The 27,881-nt window shown below is 45.2% G+C and overlaps 1 protein-coding gene across 1 annotated transcript in view; it reads right to left on the bottom strand.

Moving 5' to 3' along the window:
• LOC124545146 (alpha-tocopherol transfer protein-like) overlaps positions 1–27,881 on the bottom strand; it is a 157,411-nt gene that overhangs the window by 24,405 nt on the left and 105,125 nt on the right. The window contains exons 3-4 of the mRNA XM_047123976.1: positions 8,058–8,217; positions 5,135–5,393 (exon numbers count right to left, since the gene is read on the bottom strand). Coding sequence (XP_046979932.1) covers positions 5,135–5,393; positions 8,058–8,217 — 419 coding nt within the window. The remainder of the gene's footprint in view (positions 1–5,134; positions 5,394–8,057; positions 8,218–27,881) is intronic.

Raw genomic sequence — 27,881 nt, 5'->3', positions numbered from 1 at the left:
TAACATATACCGTACAGTTAAAAGGAAGTCACGCTTGATCAAGGTCCGCGTCACTTTCCATTTTTAACCAGGCATAACGTCTGAGAAAGGAAAGAAATAGTAGTAGAGAGAAGCTAATTGCTCACAGTTGCGTGAGATTCCTTTTTTGTTTCCATGTCTTATTTAGTAGCTTGCTGGAGAGATTCAGCTACTCTTCGTCTGAACTAAACACGGAATTCATAGTACAAGATAATTTTGGTCCTTTAGAGGCTATTCTCATTGCATGCTATATCAACTAAGCAACAGTCCCGTAATGCATGAATGCGATGGGAATTTGGGCGGCAGATGCTCGCATTGCCTTTGTGCAGAATATGCTCCAGGAAATGGAGTGTCAGACAATCAAAGACGGCCAGGTAACAGCCCCTGCAAAGGCTGTATTGATTTCCAATCAAATATTAACGAAAATCTGAGTACATCTGAGATCCTAGAAAACACGACGCATCCTATGACACAACAGTGATTTCAATATCTTTAAAATTACTACTGTTGATAATTTACAGTGAATAAACATTTACTCACTGAATCTCTAACTTAACTTTTAATCGCTTCATGCGATTTCAACTACCTTTATCTCTTATGACAGAATTTCGCTACAGCTACCATCCCTGAAAATTAGGTTTCCGTGTATGTTTTAGTTACCCACTTGGAATGCCTTTTATATCTGTTTGATTACGCCAATGTTCATGAGAACTTTGTATCCACCACAATTACAGAGTTTCAATACTCCAAAAATGGTTCAAATGACTCTAAGCAGTATGGAACTTAACATCTGAGGTCATCAGTCCCCTAGAATTAGACCTACTTAAACCTAAATGACGTAAAGACATCACAGACATCCATGCCCGAGTGAGGATTCGAACCTGCGACCGTAGCAGCAGCGCGGTTTCGGACTGAAGCGTCCAGAACCGCTCGGCCACAGCAGCTGGCCGTCAATACTCCATATTGTCATACTTGTGTATTTATTTGATGAACAGTTTAATATTTTTCCTGCATCTTTATTTCAATATGTTGATTCCAAGTGCTATTAAAAAACTGAGCTTATTTAGAAGTGTTCAGTCACGTGTTAGCAGACTTCACAATTCAGAAAAGAATCAAACGACACTTCTCTCAATAAGACCTAGATAATTTTTTAAATAATGTTTAATAATTCATTGTGATTTAACTTTAGCACACTTGTGCAAGAATGCTAGCTTATTTATTTATGAACAACTATTACTTATATTTATTTTAAGTGATCTAATTCTAGCCGAATGTTTATGACATTTCTTTATTTAAATATTGTTGTAATACATTAGTTTAGTCCAGAAAGTGGTCATTGTTAATCAGTCCATGTCTGTAGAGCTTCAGGAAGATATATTTGTGATGGGGATGGCCTTCAGTCAACAGAAAAGCCGATAGTAGCAGAACACTATTAGTCAAGTGGATAGTGCCACTTTTCGAGTGATGAGCTCAAGGGAGGTATGATGGCCACTCTTACGGTAGTGTTGGCAGGAGGCAGACTGCTTGTGGTAACACGTAGTATTTGATTGTGAAGGTGATTGACTCAGAGCAGTGAAGGCCACTCCAACCTTTAGCTTCTGGAGGGACTTATTTTTCGAAAGGTTTGAATGTGCTCTAGAGTAGGACTCCAATTGTTCCGCTTGACTTACAGAACTGAGAATAGATAGGGTATGAGTTACTATTTTTTGCGCCGAATGTGTTAATTTGTTACTCAACGTGAGTTGAACTGTTTCGAGCTGGTGAATGTTCGTATATTGTGATTATGAAGTGGAATTACTTTTTGGGTGTCTTCAATGACCATTTAGTTTGATGATTTTGCTACCATTTTTGCAACGTCTAAACCTGAATAAATAAATGTCGTGTGACTAAGGCCTCCCGTCGGGTAGACCTTTCGCCGGGTGCAAGTCTTTCGATTTGACGCCACTTCGGCAACTTGCGCGTCGATGGGGATCAAATGATGAGGATTAGGACAACACAACACCTAGTCTCTGAGGGAAGAAAATCTCCGACCCAGCAGGGAATCAAACCCGGGCCCTTAGGATTGACATTCTGTCGCGCTGACCACTTAGCTACCGGGGGCGGACGTCGCAACATAATTTCACTTCATTTGTGAGGTTACTGTCTCTGAATTTTTACTGAATATCGCAGGAGCACTTCCCATTTATTTGGCATGTCCTTTCTTGAATAATTATCACTCAACGTAACTGTTTGTTGAATAGAACTTTTGTTATTAAGCTATTCATTTAACTTTTACTTTTTCTTTCTGAGTCTATTACTAACTCGCAATTCTAGCCAACACACAGATTAATTCACTGCAGGATCGCAGCAGCGGGTTACTATTTGCAGCAAATTAGCTGCGGGGAATGAAAGCATATGTGCACGACTCGACCCTGCGACACAACGAGATTCTTTTAACAGAGCCGTGCATTGCCTAAATATCTCTAACGTATGAGCAGTATCAGGCGAAATAGCAACCGGTTTGCTCGTATGGACTGCGTTGAGGAAGGGAAATTACACAACATTAGCCGTCAGGTACAGTCGACCAGTCCAAAGAAAAATCAACGGGCCATGCATGCCACGAACTTTTGATACCGCAGCAAAATGTGTGGTAGGTTTTCGCGACTGCACTTACATTTCCAACCGTACCGTCTGCCGCTCGTACTACAATTAAACCAAAAGATTGTGGTCGGCGCATCACTGGATTGGGCCCTAGGGCGAAGATTATGTGGTTCTGGGCCCTTCAAGTTGCCTGACCTAACGACTTGTGACTTTTTGGTTTGGGGATACATTGAGGACCATGTTTACATACCCCCACTTTCAACGACAGTAACAGCTCAGAGAACGCATCAATGCTGCTCTGGTGACTATTGATACTAACGTATGTTGCTACATAAAGTATGGAACGAACTTGACTGCTATTTGGACCTGAGACGTGTGGCGGCGGTAGGGGCACTCACAGAATACTTGAGTATTGCTCATCAGTGTGGGATCCGTACCAGATCAGTTTGACGGAGGAGATAGAGAAGATCCAAAGAAGAGCGGCGCGTTTCGTCACAGGGTTATTTGGTAACCGTGATAGCGTTACGGAGATGTTTAATAAACTCAAGTGGCAGACTCTGCAAGAGAGGCGCTCTGCATCGCGGTGTAGCTTGCTCGCCAGGTTACGAGAGGGTGCGTTTCTGGATGAGGTATCGAATATATTGCTTCCCCCTACTTATATCTCCCGAGGAGATCACGAATGTAAAATTAGAGAGATTAGAGCGCGCACGGAGGCTTTCAGACAGTCGTTCTTCCCGCGAACCATACGCGACTGGAACACGAAAGGGAGGTAATGAAAGTGGCACGTAAAGTGCCCTACGCCACACACCGTTGGGTGGCTTGCGGAGTATAAATGTAGATGTAGATGTAGAGTGCAAAATGCCAACTTGTTGTCTTTACCGTCCTATTAGTGCATCAGTCTGGTTTGTACCTATATTACACTACTCGCCATTATAATTGCTACACCACGAAGATGACGTGCTACAGACGCCAAATTTTACCGACAGGAAGAAGATGCTGTGATATGCAAATGATTAGCTTTTCAGAGCATTCACAAAAGGTTGGCGCCGGTGGCGACACCTACAACGTTCTGACATGAGGAAGGTTTCGAAACGATTTCTCATACACAAACAACAGTTGACCGGCGTTGCCTGGTGAAACGTTATTGTGATGCCTCGTGTAAGGAGGGGAAATGCGTACCATCACGTTCCCGACTTTGATAAAGGTCGGATTGTAGCCTATCGCGATTGCGGTTTATCGTATCGCGACATTGCTGCTCGCGTGGGTCGAGATCCAATGACTGTGGGCAGAATATGGAATCGGTGGGTTCAGGAGGGTAATACGGAACGCCGTTCTGGATCCCAACGGCCTCGTATCACTAGCGGTCGAGATGACAGGCTTCTTACACGCATGGTTGTAATGGATCGTGCAACCACGTATCGATCCCAGAGTCAACAGAGGGGGACGTTTGCAAGAGAACAACCATCTGCACGAACAGTTCGACGTCGTTTGCAGCAGCATGGACTATCAGCTCTGAGACCATGGCTGCTGTTACCCTTGACGCTGCATCACAGACAGGAGCTCCTGCGATGGTGTACTCAACGACGAATTTTGGTGCACGAACGGCAAAAGGTCATTTTTTTCATATGAATCCAGGTTCTGTTTACAGTATCATGATAGTCGCATCCGTGTTTGGAGACATCGCGGTGAACGCACATTGGAAGCGTGTATTCGTCAGCGCCATACTGGCGTATCATCCTGCGTGTGGTATGGGGTGCCTTTGGTTACACGTGACGTCTCTTGTTCGCATTGACGGCACTTTAAACAGCGGACGTTACATTTCAGAGGTGTTATGACCTGCGGCTCTACCCTTCATACGATCCCTGCGAAACCCTACATTTCAGCAGGATAATGCACGACCGCATGTTGCAGATCCTGTACGGGCCTTTCTGGATACAGAAAATGTTCGACTGCTGCCCTGGCCACCACATTCTACAGATCCCTCACCAACTGGAAACGTCTGGTCAATGGCGGCCGAGCAGCTGGCTCGTCACAATACGCCAGTCACTACTCTTGATGAACTGTGGTATCGTGTTGAAGCTGCATGGGCAGCTGTACCTGTACACGTCATCCAAACTCTGTTTGACTCAATGCCCAGGCGTATCAAGGCCGTTAATACGGCCAGATGTGGTTGTTCTGGGTACTGATTTCTCAGGATCTATGCACCCAAATTGCGTGAAAACGCAATCACATGTCAGTTCTAGTGTAGTATATTTGTCCAATGAATACCCGTTTATCATCTGCATTTTCCTTGGTGTAGCAATTTTAATGGCCAGTAGTGTACTTGGGAAAAGATAGAGCTTTGAAAATGTTAACCATTTATCGTAACTCTGTAGTTTTTCCCATACATTATTCATTCACTGGATGAGCACTGCCTCATTCACAGAAATGTCATTAAATTACGGAAAATCACCCGAGGTGTAAGGAAGTAACGCTCAGCTGGAAATATCTGAATTTGTGTGCTCAGACCCCACAGTGGAGCGAGACGGCGCCGCACCTGGAGGACGGTGGTGCACTTCTTGACGGTCGCTGGGCCGAACAAGGCGGCGTGCGACAGCGAGCAGCCCTTCAGGTCGATGAGGGCCACGGTGCCGGTGAGGACGGCCGCGTCGTCCTGAAGCAGGGCCGCGTCGCCGCCCATGAAGTTCATGCGGAAGATGTCCTCGCCAGTCACCTTCTTGGGGTCGAGCTGGCCCAGGCGCAGCACGGTCACCCGCTGCCCGTGCTTGTCCAGCTGCGGCAGGTAAGTGATGAACCTGGCCGGAAGAATCGCGGTCAGACTTCGTAGTCCCATTAGGAGTATATAAAATCGATAAATTCGATCGCCACTGGAAGCGATATGAACTGTTAGTGTTTGGGATCTATACACTTCAATTTCACACCTTAACCACATCGAGTTTCTTAAACATGAAATGTTGAAGGCGCAGTCGACATTGATCAATTGACGATCTTGGGAGTGAATTGGCCAACTCAGTTGTTAAAGCCATCCTAGACAGGACGTGCGGAAGCGAGTCGAAACGATCGAGAAAGAGGTAAGGTGGGAAGGTTCTGGAGAGAGGGAGGAACGATGGAGACGAGCGGGAGGGAGGGAGGGAGGAACGATGGAGACGAGCGGGAGGGAGGGAGGGAGAACGGAGACGAACGCGAGGGAGAGACAACGGAGCAAATTGAAGATGTCTGTGAGAGTAACACCAACGAAGATTGATACTTTCAGAATGATGGGAACGATTTGTTCAGGGTTTTACAGTCGGAAAGAAGCTTTTGTGTGCCACAGTTTCCGGTGTCCATGAGGGAATTTAAGTCTGGCTTCTCCAAAATAGCTATACCTTTCTCTTTTTTGCAATGCAAATAAATGTAGAGAAGTGCAGTGTTAACCTATTGCACAGGACATGCAGTCAATGAGCTATGAAACGTAAGAATATTTTCTTTAACGCTGTCGGTGAAGCAGTGGATTACAATGAATGTTTCCAGCGCCATGGAGTGGTAAGTATACTCGTCGGTAGAGTGATAAGGTCCTCTGTCATTGATCACATTCTACATCAAGAAATGTGTTCATTTGAATGGTGGACAGAATAACTTTGCTTAACAAATTATCTTTGTACCTGTCATCCACGTAGTGTGTTAACAATAGACGTAAGTTTATGCACCCAAAGAAGTTGAACCGAGAGTGTGTTGTTATGCCTACTTAAGTTGGAACACTATTCGGTAAGTACAGTCCACTTTCGTGGCAAAGGACTCCAACCACTGAAAATTGCGCAGCTTGAAAAATTAAGGATAAACTGTAGATCACTGAAGTAATCCGTGCTTTACGCGGGTAATGGATCAGCGAAGTTCAAATACATACACGATATCTTTGTGGTGGTGGTGGTTGTTGTTGGGATGTTTAAGGGGGACTAAACAGCTAAGGTCATCAGTCCCCCAGATGTCTTTGTATGGCCATCTTTGAAGAAGATGGTTTTTGCGAGGCCGGTTTCTAAATTTGAAGAAAACAGCAGTACACCTTCAGCCGTCCATTCTGAACCCTATTGCTGCTGCTGATGATGATGGTGGTGGTGGTGGTGGTGGTGGTGGTGGTGGTGGCGGCGGTGGCGGCGGTTTGTGGGGCGCTCAAACTGCGCGGTTGTCACCGCCCGTACACATTCCCAGTCTGTACACAGTCCAGTTTAGCCACTTTTGTGAATAGTGATGGAATGATGAGGACGACACAAACACCCAGTCCCCGGGCAGAGAAAATCCCCAACCCGGCCCGTGATCTAGAGTTAGCAACGCTAGCCACTAGTCCACGAGCTCTGGACGCTCCGTGTTGAGATACCAATTTCAGTGTTACATTACATCGTCATCACGCCCCTGCATAAACAACAATATTATCAAATGTAACAAACGATAATAATGAAGGGGACAATTATCTGATGGACGAACAACAGTTTCAGACAATGGGTCATACAATACATACATAAAAAGTAATTAATGCAATAGTGACAAACACAAAATAAATGCCAAAATTCAATTTAATGAAAGCGCCTCACCAATGTGGACGTAATAATTAGGAATACTGAAGTGGAATCAGTATACAATAATTACACACAGTAGACAAAAGATGTGCATTGTACCCAAGTCATATAAAAGTACTGAATTACAAGAATCAGAACGTATCAGCTGAAAGTTAACAGGCGGTAAATGACATATCTAACAATGCGTATGTTTCAGGTCTGTGATAATGAAATAATTTGCAACTGTGTGCCAATGGTAACTAACGAACTTTCACTACTTAAAAATACCTAAGAAACATGTAAAACACAAGTAGGTAAAATAACTTAACCAGGTAAAATGTCCATTCATTAAGTGACTGAAACATGTGTGGGCAGGTAGTTGCCAGATCAAATTGAAATTTCTTCTACACGAAGCGACTGATCCGTGTGTAAGCAGTAACCCCATTACAGAACGAACTAGGAAGGTAGAAAGAGAATTAAGTAGGCAAGTTAAATAAAAGAGTAAACTAAGAAGATGCCAGTGAAATGGTCAGACAACTTAAAGATAAAACCAATAAATCCGAAAACTGCATCGAGAAAAAAAGAAAAAAGATAGCAGTGAAGTAGGTGATGTATCTATTATAGAAATGTTTTTACGCAAAAAGTAATATAATGTCTTCTGTATACATTTTTGGGATTTTCCTTCTTCCCTGCTGGTTATACCATGGGATGATACCATAAACAAGAAACTAAGGGTAATTCTCAATCTCTAGAAATCGATATTTTCCTAATTAATTAATTTTTCTTACTTTTCAATAGGTTAAGACAAACACCGAAATTTTACGTTGCCACGTTGTAACTGATTATCAGTATTTAAATTTTTTTGCAATATTTTGCTTAAAGCAGGCGTCCTATGAGCCTTCCTCCGTCCCACTATATGAACGGACTCACCCTGCATTGAGGATCTCTTGTATCTTGGGCTCCAAGGGGTCCCTGTTGGCGAACAGTTCGGGAGCCGCCGTCTTCATCGTGTAGTACATGTCCATCTTGTGCTTCGTCTTCTCCAGAGAGAACTTGCAACCTCGAAGAAACGTCACAATCCACTGGTCGTCTGTAAGAACACCAACATTTCATCTGAGAACAGAACTGGAATACCGGAGATTTAAGTTGTTTCCGTATTAAGGGTGGGTCAAATGTTTTGGGTCAACATGCAACAGTAGAGGTTCCGAAAATGGTGATCTGAGCTACAGCTTCGGTGTTCGCTAATAATTAATTCAGGCGGTACAATGTCTAAATGAGCAATGCGTGTGTGGTGCTTGTTTACGAACTACTTAAGTTTGATGGCACTATTCTGAAAGATAGTACGCAATTCTTTGATTGCTTATGAAATTCATAAAGGAACCGGTCGGTAGGGTCCTAACTGCTCATCTCAGTGTACGGTAATGGACACGGATATTTAAGAGAGCATGACAGAGATCTTGTACTCCAGGATAATTCTAGATTCAGGCTGACGGTCATCACTTTGGACAGTTGCTATAAACTTCAGTGTCTGGTGTAGCGTGCAAGTCGTCTAGATAATTAAGAACTTAAATATTTATTTACAGCTATTACACAGTCCTCCCACATTAATGTTCCCAACGCTTATCTTCGACATCAACGTGCAATAACCAATCACAGACAATGTGAGACCTTAGTTTCTCCTGGCTTATACAATTTTCAAACAACTTACGGGAATGCAGTCAAATAATATTTACAGCAACCGCCGATATTTCGGTGAGAGTACATCCCGCCATTTTCAAGGCACAAACTGCAACAGCCATATGACTAGCGTAACGACTCTGTTGGACAGCTCGCCGATTGTATAACGGAGGTTAAGCAGTCTGAGCGTAAAGGCTCTCCACGGGGCTGGTGTAAAAAGCTCCAGAAGGCAATGCACGGTGGTGGACAGAGTCGAGACGCCGAAGAATAAATGGCCGTGCAGAGGAGTAAACTACTCGTATCCTTCCATAGTCCAATTTCGAGTACACTAAGGCGCGATATAAGCGGAGGAGGACCACTCGGTCCGCTCCCCAGGAGGTACCACTGAAAACACGGAAGGTGTTGAGAGGTAGCAGACAGCTAGCCGAAAGATACGAAACGTGGGAAGACCAGCACAGTTTTCTGTCAAACATAAGTCACAAGAATTTGGCGATGTCCGTGAACGGAAGGTCGACAGAGCTTAGGTGTAGGGAAGGCGGAGGACACTCCGTACGACGCCAAAAATTTACACAGACGGTCTTACTGGGAGAAAAACGGAAGGCCGTTTCAATGCTTCATGAATGGAAGCGATCGGGAAATCCTTGGAGACGTCGTTCAAGAAGGCTGGTCCATTGAGAGCTGTAGTAGATCGCAAAATCGTCGACAAAGAGGGTGCCCGAGACATCGGGAAGGAGACAATCCATAATTGGATTTATGAAGATGGCAAACAGTACAACACTTAGCACGGAGTCCTGGGGTACCCCGCTCTCTTGGGAGAAAGTACGGGAGAGAGTAGTGTTCACCCGCACTCTAAATGTGCGCTCTGCCATAAACTCAAAAATAAAAAGGGGTAACCGACCTCGAAAGCCCCAAGAGAACAGTGTGCGGAGGATGACTGTCCTCCAACAGGTGTCGTATGCTCTCTCCAGATCAAAAAATATCGCTACTGTTTGGCGTTTCCGGAGAAAATTGTTCATGATATAAGTGGAGAGAGCAACAAGAGGGTCAACTGCAGAACGATGCTTTCGAAAACCGCATTGGGCAGGTGTTAAAAGGTTTCGGGACTCCAGCCACCAGGCGAAACGGCAATTCACCATACGCTCCAAAACCTTGTATACACTACTCGTGAGAGATACGGGGCGATAGGTAGAGGGAAGACGTTTGTCCTTTCCAGGTTTCGGAACAGGAATGACGATTGCTTCGCGCCATCTTCTGGGAAAGGTACTGTCGGTCCAAATACGATTATAAAGGCGAAGGAGGTAACGCAGACTACGGTCCGATAAATGTAGCAACATTTGGCATTTGGACGTGCATTTGGCATTTGGACGTGGATGCCATCCAGTCCTGGGTGGAAAAGCGAGAGGAAGAGATTGTGTGTTGGAGTTCCCACATAGAGAAAACAGTTTTATAACTTTCGCGATTTCGAAAGGAGAAAGCAAGAGGTCGCACTTCCGCTGCTCGTTTCTTCTGGAGAAAGGCTGGTGGGTAATTTGAAGAGCTCGAAATCTCAGCAAAGTGTTGACCCAATGAGTTAGAAATTGCGACTGGGTCCACTAAGGTGTCATGTGCGACAGTAAGCCCAGAGATCGGGGAGAAACTAGACATGCCGGATAACCGTCGAATTCGACTCAAAACTACAGATGGAGTGAATATGTTAAAGGAGCTGGTAAAGTAGTCCCAGCTTCCCTTCTTGCTATCGCGGATGACGCGACGGCACCGCACGCGTAATTGCTTGTAGCGGATACAGCTGGCCAACGTAGGATGGTGGCGGAAAACGTGCAGAGTACGTCTCCTCTCGCGTATTGCGTCACGGTACGCCTCGTTCCACCAAGGAACTGGGGAGATACGAGGTACTGAACGTCCCACGGCTGCAAGAATAAGTTCCGCGACATGTGTGACCTGATCGTCGATGCTAGGAAACTGACGTCATCGACTGCCGCTAGAGAGGAGAAAAGTGTCCAATCGGCTTGGAAAAACTTCCAGCGTCTTGGGCGCATAGAGGGCCGCTGTGGCTGTAATTGCAGGGACACATCGGAAATGGTCACTCGAGTTTGTATCAGCAAGAGCGAACCATTCAAAGCGCCGAGCTAGCTGAACAGTACCGACCGAAAGGTCCAAATGAGAGAAGTTTGACGTGGAGGCCAACAAAAATGTACGTCCCCAGTGTTGAGGCAAGCAAGATCCGTTTGGTGGAAGAGGTCAGTCAATAGGGAGGCTCGTGGACAAGGACGCGGAGATCCCCAAAGTGGGTGGTGGGCATTGAAGACCCCAACCAGCAAATAGAGGGGCGAGAGCTGACCAAGGAGATGAAGGAGATCGGCTGTTGCCATTGGTGTGGACGATGGAATGTATACGGTACAAAGAGAGACGGTGTACCCAGAAAGGGAAAGACGTACAGCGACCGGTTGGAAGGAACTGTTTAAGGGGATTGGGGGATAGAGAGTATCATGGAAGTCCCCCATGTGCTGGTGTGCTATCAACAGGGGGAGATCAAACTGGACCGATTGGGAATGAGGGATGCAGCTTTGTTTCCTGAAGACAAAAGACGACCAGGGAGTATGATCGTAAGAGGATCGACAATTCATCCTGACTGGAGCGAATTCCGCGGATATTCAAATGTATAACTGACATAGGGCGGACAGAAAAGGGAAAAATCTCACCACAGTTGCCGTCAACTGAACGACCGCTGACAGCCGGCGGCCGATGGCGTGGAACGCCATTCAGCCAGAGGCAGAAGATCCTGATTCATAGTTTGCTCGGGGCCAGCTCCTGCCGCCAGTGATCGGCTGGTTGCTCGGCCACAAGCAGTGCGTCTCGGCGACACGGAAGAAGGTCGAGGGCTGCTACCGCTGGATGGCACTGTAGATGAGACACTCCGTGGCGAAGGAGGAGAGGAACTTCGTTTCTTTTGAGCCTTCTTGGAAGCAGGACGTTGAGGGCAGCGAGGAATCGATGGTTGGGAGGTCGGGATACGTAAAAAATCTTCGCGAGTAGGCTCTTTTTTGGAAGTCAGGGCGTCCGATTTTGGAGCCCGTGATTTAGCAGGAGCCAATGAAGGGTGAGCCTTAGACTCAGCAGGTGATAGTGGGGAGGTTGAACGGGCGATCATTGGGCTGGCCCATCTGACGAACGTTGCGCTAAAGGTGAGATCGCAAGTTTGTGTGGCTACCTCCTTAGTAGGCTGAGGAGATGCAAGGACAGTGCTATATTTACCAGATGGGAGCACAGTGGTCTTTCTACTGGCGAATAAGTTACGAGCAGCAAATGTAGTCATCTTTCCATCACTCGAATTTCCTGCAATTCGTTTATCTTTGAAAATAGGGCACTCTCTAGAGGAAGCCGCGTGGTCGCCCATACAATTGATGCAACGAGGGGATGGAGGTGGACAATCACCCTCATGGGGTTCCCTGCCACATGTAACGCATTTGGCTGGATTAGGACACGACTGGCTGGTATGATTAAAGTGCTGACACCGATAGCAACGCCTAGGGTTGGGGATGTGAGGGCGAACTGAAATGATCTCATATCCCCCTTTAATGTTCGATGGAAGCTGAACTCTGTCAAACGTCAAGAGGAGAGTATGGGTCGGTACCAAGTACTTGTCAACCCTTTCCAGGACTCGACGTACGGCTGTTATGCCCTGGTCAGACAGGTAATTTTAATGTCCTCGTTGGATAATCCGTTGAGTGAGCGGGTATAAACCACCCCACGTGATGAATTTGGAGTACAGTGCGCTTCCACCCGGACAGGGAAGGCGTGTACCAGTGCAGTTCGCCGCAATTTTTGTGCCTGGAAGACACTGACTGTTTCTAACAACAAGGTGCGATTTCATAATCGGGAACAGGACTTTGCAGGACCTGCAATGGCGTCGACACCATTCCGAATAATGAAAGGCTTGACTGTAGAGAAGTCTTGACCTTCGTCAGACCGAGAAACAACGATGAACTTTGGCACTGATGGAAGAAGTGACCGTGGCTGAGACTTATCTAGCTTTCTCTTGTACGCAGAAGTTGAAGTAGAGGAAACCATTGCAGAAGTATCCCCCATGATTACCGGCGTCTCCGATGGCGCGCACCTTCCTCGTGGGGCCCTCTCTGAGGGCACTGCCGCCTTAAATAATTGTCCACACCTCAGGTCACACCTCCCGAGAAACAGATGGAGGGACCGATCGGCACGTTCGGAAGGTACCAGCTTGGGTAATCACCCCTCCCTGGACCTGGCCATCAGCAGGGTGTACGTACGTGTCCTACGTGTCTACCCGGGCCGGGAACGCGTGGGTCGGCCTTCAGACACGCACAGGGAGGAAGGGAGGCGGAAGGGAGGCTCTAAGAAAAGGAAAGAAGAGATGCCTCAAACGCCGCAGCAGAGAAGAGGATAAAGAGAAGAGGCAAGGAAAAGAGAAGGGCAAAGGGAGGACAGAGACTTGCCAGCATAGAGCGCAAAGAAGAGAAACCATTCCTTACAATCACAAGCGTCCGTCTCCAGACGAAGGCACAGAACATACTCCCGAAGAGAGGGAGAAGGGGAAGGGAACGGGCGGGGGTAGGGGGGAAGGAAGGATCGTGGATGGTAAGCGATGTGGAAAAGGAAGGTATGCAGCCCAGAAAGAGAGCTGCACTAGCTCGGGAGGGGTCACTGGGGCCCAAAAGCATAATAACCCTGGGTTTGGTGTGGATCGGCGGCAGGGGGTGGGTGGACTGCTGTAGCCTGTTGTGAGGTTGTGGACCACTGTGAGCTACGATGGGACGAAGCCTCTCCGTCGTTTCTAGGTCCCCAGTTCAACACACACACACACACACACACACACACACACACACACACAAACTGCAGGGTGACTTTCGCTAGGGACACAGGTGAAATGTGTGTACAAATTCGTGTTAAGTAAGCCAGTTATAACTCACATATATTTGAAATACGCCCATGCGGACCAAGTTACCGGTAGAAGCTCATCCTAAATCCCTTGGATTTGAAACAAATCAGTTACACGTAATAGTAAAAGTTCCGGGCGAAATGCTGCAGGGATACGAACCAATAACCTCCTTTCGGGCTGAGCGAGATAACGTGGAGAGAGAAGGGGAAGGAAGACAGTAAGGAAAGAGGAAGGGGATGGAGAAAGACAGGGGGAGGAAGAGAGATGCAGAGAGAGTGGGAGGAGGATGAGATGGACTAATAGAAGACTGGAACAAAGGCACAACCGGTCAAAACCGAATACTCAAGTACTACAGTGTAACTGCTGGCCCATTGTGCCTATGTTATGTTGGAATTGCACACCAGCCAAACGGCAGGTGTATCCACTCGTTCACTCATGTTCATTTACATAGGTTCCGACGAGAAAGGTGGCCCTGTGATGAGAAGCTGGGGTTTTTATTCAGGTCCGTGGTCTGAACTACCATCTGGCCATCCAGATTCAGGTTCCCCATGATGCACTTGAATTCCTGAAGACGAGTGCTGTCATAATTTCTTTGAAATTGAGCAAACCACATTGTCTGCTGTACGTGAAACGTTAGTCCACCTTTCTGTTCCATGATCTCGCGTGTAAACGAAGGAAGAAGGAAGAAGGAAAGAAACTTGTGTTTAACGTCCCGTCGACATCGAGGTCATTAGAGACTGAGCACAAGCTCGGATTGTATCAAGGATGTGGAAGGAAATCAGCAGTATCCGTTTAAAGGGAATTACCCCGGCATTTGCTGGAGACATTTAGGGAAATCACGGAAAACCTAAACCTCGATGGCCGGGCGCGGGTTTGAACCGCCCTCCTCCCGAATGCGTCCAAACACAGCTGGATGCCAGATACAGATACGGACAGCATCTCAAACTGCTCAGTTGTCTTCTCGCGTAGTGGCATCGGTTCTCCACATCCTTGCCCCATTACGACCTGGCACAGTGCTTTAAGACTCCTATAACCTCAGCAGAAGTGTCCGCAATTTTTCCCCCGAAGTATAGGATATTCATACTTGTTTACATAAGAGTCATGATGAGAGTGGAGATTTCTAATTAAATGTATCGAAGAATTCGTCGTAAATACGGGTGGCAGCTCAGCTGTGAACTGCACCAACCATTCCAAAAACGGTTTTGCACGTTGGGATTTCCCGGTGAGGCGGAATGAAGAAAAATATGGGCCATAAATTGCCTGTGAAACAACTAGGCACCAAATTATGGCACTCAATTGTGTATTGTAATCATATGTTAATAAAAATAGTAATAAAAATGGAACAAAGTTCTGCAATTGCGTTTCTTCCCACAGTCGAAAACTTTAGTGGAGCAATTCGCCTAAAGTTTTTCGATTGCTGAGGTATTTCTGCAAACGGCAAAGAGGAAAAGAATAGAAAAGAATATTTGTGATGTATTTACACGCCATTGTCATAATCCTCCCCCCCCCCCCCCCCACACACACACACACACACACACACACACACACACACACACACATGGAATAATACATAACCCTCCTCTCATCTAGGTACGTTAGGACGAATGATAATTAAGATATTTTTATAACGGAAACAGGTTAAACGATAGACGAAATTACTACTGAAAATTCATTTCACTTTAACTTAAAACTATACTTTCCCCCCTCTGTACAATAAAAATGCCACATTTCTTAAAGTACCTATGTTTGATTAAAAAACAAACCACTTTTGCAAGTGCTTATCCATGGACAAAAACTAATGAATATGCACTGGTTGTTACTGCATAACATCCAGATTTAAAGACATTTATACCGAGCTCTTACCTAATTACGTTTAATATTTACAAACTACCACTCGAGTTCCAAGCCTACATTTCCATAGCCGTGTAATACTACATTACGTGAAACGGACATTCTAAATGTCTCTATACACAATAACTAGTGTTCGGAACACTTCATTTCATACACGCGGTATCAAATATTCTATAAGAAATATTGTATAAAGTTGCGTGAACAGGTTAACCACCCACAAGGGAAACATTGCCGAATCCTCAGAGTTGGAGAAAACATGGCGGACGATTCAGCCTATTATAATGGAGCTCTGCATTGGTAGCTGACGTCACACGGCTAAAGGCTCTGCTGATGGCACTGGAGATTTCAATTCCATTTTCCTCCCTAAGTTTCCGAGTGAAACAACGTACAGTTTAGTACAGGATATATTTAGTTGAAGTTCAGTTGAAGTAAATCACGGCTTCCATGTGCCTGAAGCGAAGCATGAAGTCACTGTCTCACTCGTTTATGACAGAATGAAACGGAAATTTGACGTGAAAACCATTCATAAATTAAGAGGTGCTCTGTATGCGTTCGGGAGGTGACTATTAGAGTTTCTAGGAGATATGAGAAACGAGCACATCTTTTAACGGACTGGTTATGATTATATGATTATGGGACAGGAGATGGGTAAGACATGCAGACAGTGGAATGAATGGTAGACGTAACAAAGAAATTTTGAGCGGATTTTAAGACGTCTATCTGGAGTAAAGGAAATTCAGATAGGAAGAGAAAATAAGCTTTTGAAATTTGGTGCTGCGGAGGAATCTTGAAGATTAAATACGTAGATCGAATAACAAAGAAGTAGGTACGGAATCGAATGAAGAAGAAAAGAAATTCATGGCAGAACCTGACAGAAGGAAGTGATTGGTTAATAGGACACACCCAGAAGCATGAAGGAATGGTCCAGTTTGCTAGCTGAGGTGTGTGTATGTAGGGGCAATAAAAATTATAGAGCAACACATAGGCTTGAATACAGTGAGCATGTTCAAATACATGTGGTTTGCGGTATTTATGCAGAGGTTAAGAGTTTGCACAGGATACACTAGCACGGAGAGCTGCATCATAAAGTCTACAGAAGAACAAAGCCATGGACAGGTATCCTACACTGTGTGTGTGTGTGTGTGTGTGTGTGTGTGTGTGTTTCTCGACACCACCTGTTAAACCGATGGACCGATTTCAACAACGTGAAAAACTACCAATCATGTGTAACATTTAAATTTATTGTTTCTTTGCTACTAACTCTGTTCGGAACATATTTCGCTGACAGTACCCTTATATGACACTGAATGTACTTAAACAAATATATCATTGTAAGTGTCACAGTTCAAGAGATATGACGTCTCAAGCACTGAGAAGCGCGAAAAAATGCGGCATCTTGCATGAAGTTTTAATACATTTATTCTTTACCACTGACACACCGTTCGAGTCGAGCCAACGAAATTCCTGACATCCGGGCGGCCGCTTTGACAGCTTTCAACTGCTAAGCGCGAAGGGCTGTAGGCGAAAACAATAGCCGTCCTTAGAGCTATGAAGAGGCATTGCCGTAGTGATGGTTACAAAATCGCGCTGTAGACACACGAAGCAGCTGTCTCCAGGTCACAGAAACTATCCGATATACTGTACTTATACATTTGTACACTATGCACGTTTCCTTGTGCGACTGTCTGAGAACTTGATAGGGGTTTTCTCGATACATGGAAACGAAATTTTTTCGATACTTCGCTACAAACGCAGCCAAATTTTTGTTTTTGTTTCTAATAAAGAATTGGTAAAATAATACTCTGCCAGTAGTAGGTTTGTGAGCTAGTATATTGTAACATTCTAAGGTTATAAAGGATAATACAATGGAAATGAAAGTTTGGCCAGGAGGCCCCTAACGGAGCAGGTCCGGCCGCCTTGGTGCAGGTCTCACTATGTTTGACGCCACATTGGGAGACCTGCGCGCCGGATGGGGATGAAATAATGATGAAGACAACAACACCCAATCCCTGAGCGGAGGAAATCCCCGACTCACCCCGAAACAGAACCCGGGCCCCTTAGGACGGCAGTCCGTCACGCTGACCATTCAGCTATCAGGGCGGACGATAGTACAATGAGCAATAGTCTATCCACAAATTTTAAAAAAACCAGACTGCATTTAAAAGAATGTAAATCATCTTTTGGCTTTATTGGCCGGGAAATCTCTCTCTACGCCAGAAACTTCTATATCGGTACCAGCGCAGTGTTCTGCAAATGCAAGTTTGCTCGGCGGTCGAAGGTGTGTGTGAAGCTTATGCTCTATAAAGCGGTCCCCACGGTCCTCGTGGTCTGACTAATGTAAGACATTCCGCCACTGCACAGCATACGGTTTGACTGATTTACACAGGGACACAAAACAGGTTTCCCGCACCGAAACCATTGTGCGGTTGCTCTTCCTGTAATTCTAATGAAGCCAGAAGATACATTTAAAGAGCAATAGAGCAATAGGATGTCTTTTACTTAAAGAATTTCTTCAGGAATTACTGACCCGAATGTTCTAAATCTTTTGGCTTCCAACGCTTTACAATGGAGAATAAAAAATAGTGTGACTAACCCACCTCACTGCCCAGTCCACACTTACTGACTGAGTATGTAGTTTACGTAGTTCTTTAAGTTCCCCTGGCCAGTCATCAGTCTCAGCATGAGTTTAATCTGTCTCCAGTTCAAGCTGAGGATTACAGACCACCTCTTGCCATGTTTATGATTTTGGGTATTAGCCCAATACTCAGCGTGCTCCCTCCTGATGCAGCTACACAGTTTTGATTTTAGCATCGCCTTAGCGATGGTTTGGACAGGATCCGGTCCAACAAATGGAGTCGCCGCAGCTGTCGTGGCCAGCTTATCAGCTGCTTCACTGTCGCTGATTCCAAAGTGACCAGGAACCCACAACCGGTTTACCCTGTTGCTCCCCCTTAGTCACACAAGGGCATTGTGACATACTGAGAAGGTCTCTGGTCTCGCTGGTGGGCCTCATGAAGAATTATTAGCTGCTTGGCTGTCTGAATGAACGGAGACGGTATAAAGTATACACCCACCTTACGCTAAGCAAGTTGTTTTCAGTGCGTGTGGCCTTTCTGCACACATCTTTTTTGCTTCTGATGGGCGTAGCCTCACCCAATTGAGGATTCATTTGTCACACACAGCTGTTTTTTTATTTGTGCCTTGACGGGGTGGCATTAGAGATCAGAAAAGGGACGACTACGTCTGATGTTGCGAGCTGCGTACTTTGCAAATTAAGGCGCTACTGTTGCATCAACGCTGAAGGACTTCCTTTGTTCCCGGTAGTTCCACGAATATGAGCATTCTGAACTGTGGCGCTGCGGTCGCTTCATACTCATCGACTCTTACGGAAGCATGCATGAATGTAAGGCTGGTCATGACTACTTCTTGTTATGGAAGATGAGTATACGATCTTGCTGCTGTGAAGCAGCACTGAAAAGGCGAAATGACCGATTGTCGGGATCAAACAGCCTGACAAAGCAGGGTTTTGTGAGACTGTGGAGGGTGTCAGACGAAAATTAATGGATGCAGTGTACACAACTTCAAATGTGTTCCATTAGGGTAGAAGCGTCGTCTGGATAAGGTTTACAGTGTAGTAGACGCTTCGGACGGAAAAAAAAGTGAGCTAGGCGACGCAGTGGTTAGGACACTGGACTCGCATTCGGGAGGACGACGGTTCAAATCCGCGTCCGGTCATCCTGATTTAGGTTTTCCGTGAATTCCCTGAATCACTCGAGGAAAATGCCGGAACGGTTCTTTGGCCGACTTCCTTCGCCATCCTTCCCTAATAAAAATGTTCAAATGTGTGTGAAATCTTATGGGACTTAACTGCTAAGGTCACCAGTCCCTAAGCTTACACACTACTTAACCTAAATTATCCTAAGGACAAATACACACACCCATGCCTGAGGGAGGACTCTAACCTCCGCCGGGTTCGCTAATCAGAGGGCACCAATGATCTCGCTGTTTGGACCTCTCCCCAAAATCAACTAACCAGTCAGACGAAAAATATAAAAATTACGTTCAATACAAACTAAATGCTTGTACTCGTGTTTATTCCACCTCCAGCGCAAGAAAACCCATGTGCTTCGTCAAACGAAAACTGGGTATATGGCAATGTCACTGTTATATCCCAGCGACCAAAAAGCGCGTTATATCCGTATTATTTTGGCTATGGCAAGATGTGTTTAAGAGCTAACAGCGATTTGCGTATCTCAGCCTACCATTCGTTTCTGCAGATTTATCGAGGATTGTTATAAATTCAATCTTATAATTAATCAACATTTAAAGATTACATTTCATCCTCATGTCACGTTTTCTGGCACGTTGTTACAGACTCAGCAACGCCTGGAAAGAAAGAAAGAGAGAGAGAATGGCTCTGAGCACTATGGGACTTAACATCTATGGTCATCAGTCCCCTAGAACTTAGAACTACTTCAACCTAACTAACCTAAGGACATCACGCACATCCATGCCCAAGGCAGGATTCGAACCTGCGACCGTAGCAGTCGCGCGGTTCCCGACTGAGCGCCTAGAACCGCTAGACCACCGCGGCCGGCAGAGAGAGAGAGAGAGAGAGAGAGAGAGAGAGAGAGAGAGAGAGAGAGAGAATGTCCTAGACCTTCTCAGAATAGATATTAAATAATGAAATTTACAGCAGTCCTCAAGAAAGTATGTATTTGAACGATATTCACTGTTAATCGATCAGTCACTATATTGCTATAAAACATTCGTTATGCCTAATGGTTGTTTATAGCGTTTAGGCACGTCGGACATTTTGTGACGTTTCAACTTGCCCTTATGAATGGCTGCAAAGCCAAAATCGTAACTGCGTGAAATAAATGAGTAATAATTTACAGTCTAATTGCGAAAATTTCTTTCAAAATGGTTTCTCATGTAGAGGGGACGCCAGGAGCCCGCGATTACAGCTGGAGACTTGTGTGCTCGCCCTCCTTTCTGAGCTAGTCCAGACCACTTCTAAGCGGCAGGAGACGGAACTGACAACTGAGATGACGTCATAGGACTCGCTGGCGGTTTTAAATCGAGTATATCTAACGCTGCTGATTCCGTGCAAGCTATCTGAACATTTGAAATGCCGGGAGAAGTTTTTCTCGCTGAAGATTCGATGAGTACACCGCGCACACAATGAAGAAGTACTGAATAGAGTTGAAGAGCAGGTAACTTAATGGCACAACTCGACTAAAAGAAGGGGCACAATAATAGGATAAATCCTGAGGCGTCAAGGAGTAGTTAATTTGGCACTGGAGGTACGTGCGGGAGGGTGTGAAATTGAAAGGGAGATGGTAAGGTTTTACTACGGTAAGGAGGTTCAACTTAAATGCACCTTGCACTAGTTAGGCAGAGATGAAGAGGCTTTCACGTGATGTCTGGCGAGGAGAAAATGGTTCAAATGGCTCTGAGCACTATGGGACTCAACTTCTGAGGTCATTAGTCCCCTAGAACTTAGAACTAGTTAAACCTAACTAACCTAAGGACATCACACACACCCATGCTCGAGGCAGGATTCGAACCTGCGACCGTAGCGGTCTCGCGGTTCCAGACTGCAGCGCCAGGAACCGCACGACCACTTCGGACGGCTCTGGCGAGGAGAGCTGCGTTAAACCAGTCTCCGTACTGACGACGACACCACCACCACGACCAAAGTGAAGTTAGGAGTCCGCAGCTCGTGGTCGTGCGGTAGCGTTCTCGCTTCCCATGCCCGGGTTCCTGGGTTCGATTCCCGGCGGGGTCAGGGATTTTCTCTGCCTCGTGATGACTGGGTGTTGTGTGCTGTCCTTAGGTTAGTTAGGTTTAAGTAGTTCTAAGTTCTAGGGGACTGATGACCATAGATGTTAAGTCCCATATTGCTCAGAGCCATTTGAACCATTTTTTTGAAGTTAGGAAGGTACATAACATTCGAAAATATGCGGGATCATCATGGATGCATGTAACTAGAATATTGCACGAACACATCTGGAGGCGGACTTTAACAAGCAGATACCAAACTACTGATTGCCATTATTATGATACTGGTATACAAAGGGAAAGTTATCTTAACAGACAGACAGACAGACAGACTCTGGTAGGTTGCTCGGGACAGCAAAATGAACATTTTTATGCTATGTCAATTTCCTGCGAGCATTTTTTAATCCGGTAGAGGGTGTATTCATTTTTCAGTTCTAAAAGCTGTTTCACGTTCACATTTAGTTGTGCGCCTAGACCCTGCACAGTACTTTGACTGATTGAGAGATACACCTGGAGTGTATAGTGATATGGTTGGTGCCTACTGCATAACAGTGGGGTCTTCAGCATCCAGAATTAGCGTGTTTGAAGTGAGTTTCATCCAACTGCCAAATTTACTCGCGCTCATGAAGTGTGGTTCTACGTGAATGTGTTGGCACGTGGGCCATATCCCCTACCTAAGACATTAAATGACAGTCATAATTACAATTTCCACTACAGAGCATTGACAGAATTTCTGGATGACGTGCCACTCGCTACAAGGCAGCAGTTGTAGTTCCAGCATGACGGGGCGCAGGCACATTTAAGTCGTTCTGTTCGTCGATTCTTTAACCAACAACCTCCACAGAAGCGAATTGCCAGAGTTCGTTCTGTACCATGGCCTACTCGATCCCCTGGTTTGACCCTTCCGGACTTTTTTCTGTGGTGCGACATGCGCAACCTTGTTTACAAAACCCTTGTTGAATCAGGCAAGGATCTGGTTGCCCAGAGAATAGCAGCAGCAGCAGGAGAAATTAGTGACACTCCAGCAATCTTTATGTTATAACACGATACTTGTGTGTAACCTTTGTCTACGAGTCAATACAAGCATTTCTGAAGTAACTGCTATGTTAATGTTGTCGTCTCTTGGTAACAAGGAATGAAAAATTGTGTGTTACTTTTCGTCTACTGTAACTAAGATTTGATGTCCTCTTAAAAATAGTCTCGGAGGAAATGACATCGAAAAAGAGTTTGCAGTGTCCCTTGCAACCTCAAAGAGTTATTGGTTTAATTTTTACCCAGAGGAACTACTATCAGCGCATTAAAAAATTCTCAGAAGAAAATATGACGGTAGAGAAAAATACGTCTTTCTGTACGCTATGCACCATCCCTGAACTTGGCGGTTTAAATCATTTTCGCACTGTATACAACAGCACTCTTGTTTACATGATCAAGAGAGTCGAAGTGTGAAAAATGGCAGCTTGCTCTAATGGTTGGTTGGTTGGTTTGGGGAAGGAGACCAGACAGCGTGGTCATCGGTCTCATTGGGTTAGGGAAGGATGGGGAAGGAAGTCGGCCGTGCCCTTCCAGAGGAACCATCCCGGCATTTGCCTGGAGTGATTTAGGGAATTCACGGAAAACCTAAATCAGGATGGCCGGACGCGGGATTGAACCGTCGTCCTCCCGAATGCGAGTCCAGTGTCTAACCACTGCGCCACCTCGCTCGGTACTGCTCTAATTGTAGAAAAATGTAAGTTAATGGAGATGAACAGAAAATACAATCCTGGAAGGTTCGAATACAGTACCGGCGGCGCGCAGCTTTACACCGTCACGGCGCTGAAATATGAAGGTGTAAAGTTGCAAACAGGCAGTAAATGGAACGGGCATGTGAAGTCGCCAGTAGAGAAGGCGAATGGTGGCCTTCAATTGATTGATAGAATTTTATGGAAGTCTTTATCTATAAAGGAGATCACATGTGAAACACTAGTGCGACCCGTTCTTGACTACTGCTGGAGTGCTTGGGATCCTCCTCCATGTCAGATTAAAGGAATACTTTCAAGCAATTGAGTAGCGTGTTGCTGGACTTGCTGCCGGCATGTCTGATCAAGATGGAAGTATTGCCATGCTTCGTCATCTGCAATGGGAATACGAAATGGCATGCAGGTCCGAAGGAACACTGCATCATACACCTTGATAACACAGGCAATAGTCTTTCGTATTAATTCGCCAATACCAGGCTCTCGATTCTCCATAAATACATTCTTACTGCACGGGACTAAACGTACGAGTGGAGGGATGTAACACAATGACGACGACATACGGAAGTTTTGATCTGTCCGTGATTCGTGCACGGGCAGCCGAAGCGTTTAAGGCCACCGCTCGCGTAAAGTGGAAAATCTGGGTTCGAGCCTCGGTCCGCCACAAGTTTTTACTGTCGTCATTCCAATATACAGCTGATAATGGTTCATATTCGCAATTGCGAATACGTCTCGTGTATCAGATGGGAACCTCTGGAGCCAAGACGATATTCTTTTCGCGAAACACTACTGAGAAAATTTAGAGAATCGGCATCTGCGGCTGACTGCGGAACAATGCTACTACCGCAACCGTGCATTTCGCGTAAGGCCCACGAAAACGATGTAAGGGAAATTAGATCTCGTACGAGGGCATATGGACAGTCGTTTTTCCCCTCACCTTATTTGCGAGTGGAAGAGGAAAGGTAAAGACTAGTAATGGTACAAGGTACCCTTCACCAGGCACCGCATCATGGCCTGCAGTGTGTTTGCGTAGATGGAAGTGTCAGTTTATCAGACATGTGAAGGAAGTCAAAAGTTCAGTTGCAACGCAGCATTTCTTCGGCTCACGGAACTTAACTTCTTAATTAGTGCACAGTAAATTATAGAATGAAATGAAAGAAAAGAACGCAGAAGTAATCACCACACTACGCCTTTTTGAGTCATTTACGCACTTTCGTGAACAAAGGTCTAATCCAGCGCATCGATGAACCTCGTAACCCAATTTTGTTAAATTTTATGGGAGAAGGATAAACAGTTACTTAAAAAATAATACGAAGTGAACAGATAAAGTTGCTACATGTGTTATTGACAGGTTAGAGGAATCCACACACTTTCATATCTCCCTTTGATAATGTAGTTTCTGGTTATTGGAATTACGAAGTTCTCAGCGACAGGTAGGAGATTTTCATAGCATGTCATCGACATGTAAATGCGACCAGCTGATTTATTGATTTATTAACTCCACTCACTTACCTCCAAGAAGGAACACAACCGATCTAGACGGATCTTTGTTCTGTTGGCACCTTCCTTCAAGTGTGCCGAATTTCTGGAAAGGAACTTTAGACTGGCAGGAGGAAGTGCCGACACTGCGCAGAAGACGTCAGACGAGTGTGTGTGTGTGTGTGTGTGTGTGTGTGTGTGTGTGTGTGTGAGAGAGAGAGAGAGAGAGAGAGAGAGAGAGAGAGCGAGAGAGAGTGTCACCGTGGAGTGGCGTTACTCACACATTAGAAGCCAAAACACACACACACACACACACACACACACACACACACACACACACACACTACTGATAACACCGAGGCAGCGGGAAGTAGTGCTCTATCGCAGTATTACCTTCGCCGCGGTTCCAGAATTTCCTCCTTTCCTGCACACATTGTCTACTGAGTGATGGCGATGTGAATTTCTGTTCACAATGTGGGCCACACAAGATTTTCTTTATCTTTTTTTTAGAGACAGTGAGTCGTTTCAATAGTTGTTCTGTACTCCACGCTACACACATCTTTTATCCAGGAACTCAGGAACTGACGTCGTAGAATGGAAGACGAGTGACAAATTGCTAACCAAACTGAAGTTGTTAAAATACTACACTACTATGTTTCGTCATTGTTATTTAATGTGTATAATAGCAAAGTCTTAAAGCAATCCCAGACATGCCTCAAAAGCACTCAGCCAGATGAGGACTCACTTCATAAAAGTTATCAGAAATAATAACCGTTGTAGGCCGTAACTCTCATACGCGTGAAATTCATTGCACTGGCTAAAAATTGAACTCTGATATGCTATAGGCAGTAGAATGAATTTCCTGTCTCACCAATTAATACTTTGAATTATATGTGGAGGTCTCTATTTCAACTCGGAAAAAGTTCTGTTCTGGCCAGGAAATATGGACATCTGAGTAACAACCTAAGTGATACGAGAAATGCTGCATCATAAATATGGTTGCCTAAAAAAATAACTTAGGTTAATTATTATGTGCATTTGTTCATAATGTGGTACGCAAACAAATTTTTCTCTGCAGTTCGGTGAAAATTTATGATTTCATTTTAGTGGAACATCTGTCTGTTCCTTGCTGCTACCTTAATACATTTCAGAAACCATCTCTATCAAAATCAATATTTATTATTTTGCTTGAAAAACTGACGTGTCTATTTATACAGCTATGTGTCATTTTTTTACGTACTAATCTACAGAAGTCTTACAGTAACTTAGCGATATGTTCTCGACCATTACTGCTTGAAGTCTGTGGCTGTGCGCCCAGAATGTATTTGTAAGCAAAGATGCCATAAAGTACCTTCCGCAAAGAAAATGTATTGAGACGTAAGCTAGAAGATGCTTTTGAACAAATGTGTACAGAATTAAACATGAAGTAAAATAAAGTGGGAAGGTACCGTACAAATTTGGACACAGCCACTGAATGACAACAGTGTTATATTGGAGTACGTAAGTTACTATTAGAGTCAATGCTCCACAATTCAGGCGTTCGGCAACTAAAACAGGTGCAGTCTGTCGAAGTTGAAGTGTAGATGCGCTGTTTGTGTTGCAGTAATAGTAATAGGAGAAGAATCTCTTTCTAATCCTTTCACTTTTTGTCAATAACCTACGACGTACCAGCTTAATGCTCAATTCTGAGCTGTAATCCATTGACTGCACACCGAATACTCCGTGTCGTCACCAGCGTTTACTACACATTCTTCATCGCCCCTCCTCAAAGAGGTTGACCTATGATTGTGTCACATGCACAGTGTGCACCTTTCCGGTAACTGTTGCATACATCAATGCTCTGATTTGTCGGCACAGGTAGAAAATGGCCCGTTCCTGAACAAAGTACATCCATTGTATTTCTGAAAAGACGACCATCTCGGTTGACGCCGGTCAATCTGTCACGCAGAATTAATGATAAATATCTTGTTAATAGACCGGGTGAGGTGTAAGGCTATCATTCTCGATTTTCAAACGTAGCTGTTGTAATGTAGCATTCTATCCGGTGTGAATACCGCCTCATTCGCGAAAAATACGCGAACTGTTGTCTGCCCATGGTAAGCACTGTCTTTCGCAGAAGTGTAATATGGTACTGTGCGTTTGTAGTCAGAGCAAACGCTGTAAATTAAACGATTGACGTAACCGCTACTGCAGAATGAAGCACGCAGAACCGTAGCTGCAGTTCTTTGCACATTTGTTTCACGACTATCGTTGACACGTTTTAGCACATGCTGCTCCATTTCTGGCGCACGAACTGTGTGAGGTCTTCCAAGATCTTTCTAACTATCCTGTGCCTGGAACGTGTTGGAGTAGCCTGCTAAACACTACCAGATGTAGGACGACCGTGTAAATACGAGGGATATTTGGAAAGTAAGTTCCGATCGGTCGCGTAATGGTGACCACTGTGAAAATCCGATGACGGTTTGCACAGATATGCTGGGTAGTGTCTCTAGTATGCCCATCGACCGCAGCACGTCGCTCTTTTCAATTCTGGGTGCACAGTGAGTACGTAAAGATTCCCAGATAAATGTCTCCCGCCAAGTACGAGGGCCTAGTGACAGATTTCGCCTGATGTCTTGCAGCCCACACAACGTAACTGTCATGCTTTCCGTTCTTCATGGTAATTCTTAGCCACACACTGCAGGGGCAATGGAACATGCACCAGCAGTGTTTTCGATGCGAAGTGTTTGGTCACCCACAACACAGTCCGTAATTGTCTCGTCCTGAGTTTCAGCTGCGCCCACATTAACTGCTGGCTGTGAAGACAATATTTTGGCACAGACAACGAGCTGTAGACGAGCGTAGAGAACTGGTGGAAAGCACTGTCGGCTACCTTCTGCGACGAGGATACCGGAAGATTGGTACTACGCTGCGGCAGATGTCCAAGACGGAGCGGCAACGATGTAGAAAACTAAATGTAAGATATATCTTACTATTGCAAATAAAACAGTTTGATTTTCACAGTGATTTCCATTTCGCGTCAGATCGGGACTTACTTTCCGAAGAGCCCTCGTACTATTTGGCAACGATGATACCGGATTGTCCTGTCTCCAATGACGAACAATAATACTTGCTACAACGATAGGCAGGGACTGGAAGATGTACGAAACACTTGTGTCTGCTATGACAAATTTCCATCACAGCAAGCAATGCCTCCTCGCAGCATAGGAGCAGTTTATGTTTGTTCGTGGTTGCTATCACAACCAACCTGTCACTACCGCTATAGTGCTGAAAGCATTACCAATTATTCATTTTTGCTGTTATGATTTGTGTTCCACTGGA

The sequence above is a fragment of the Schistocerca americana genome, chromosome 8 (assembly GCF_021461395.2).
Source record: "Schistocerca americana isolate TAMUIC-IGC-003095 chromosome 8, iqSchAmer2.1, whole genome shotgun sequence".
NCBI classification, from domain to species: Eukaryota; Metazoa; Arthropoda; class Insecta; order Orthoptera; family Acrididae; genus Schistocerca; species Schistocerca americana.
Note: the sequence above shows the minus strand (reverse complement) of the source record. Positions and strands in the feature narration are given on the sequence as shown.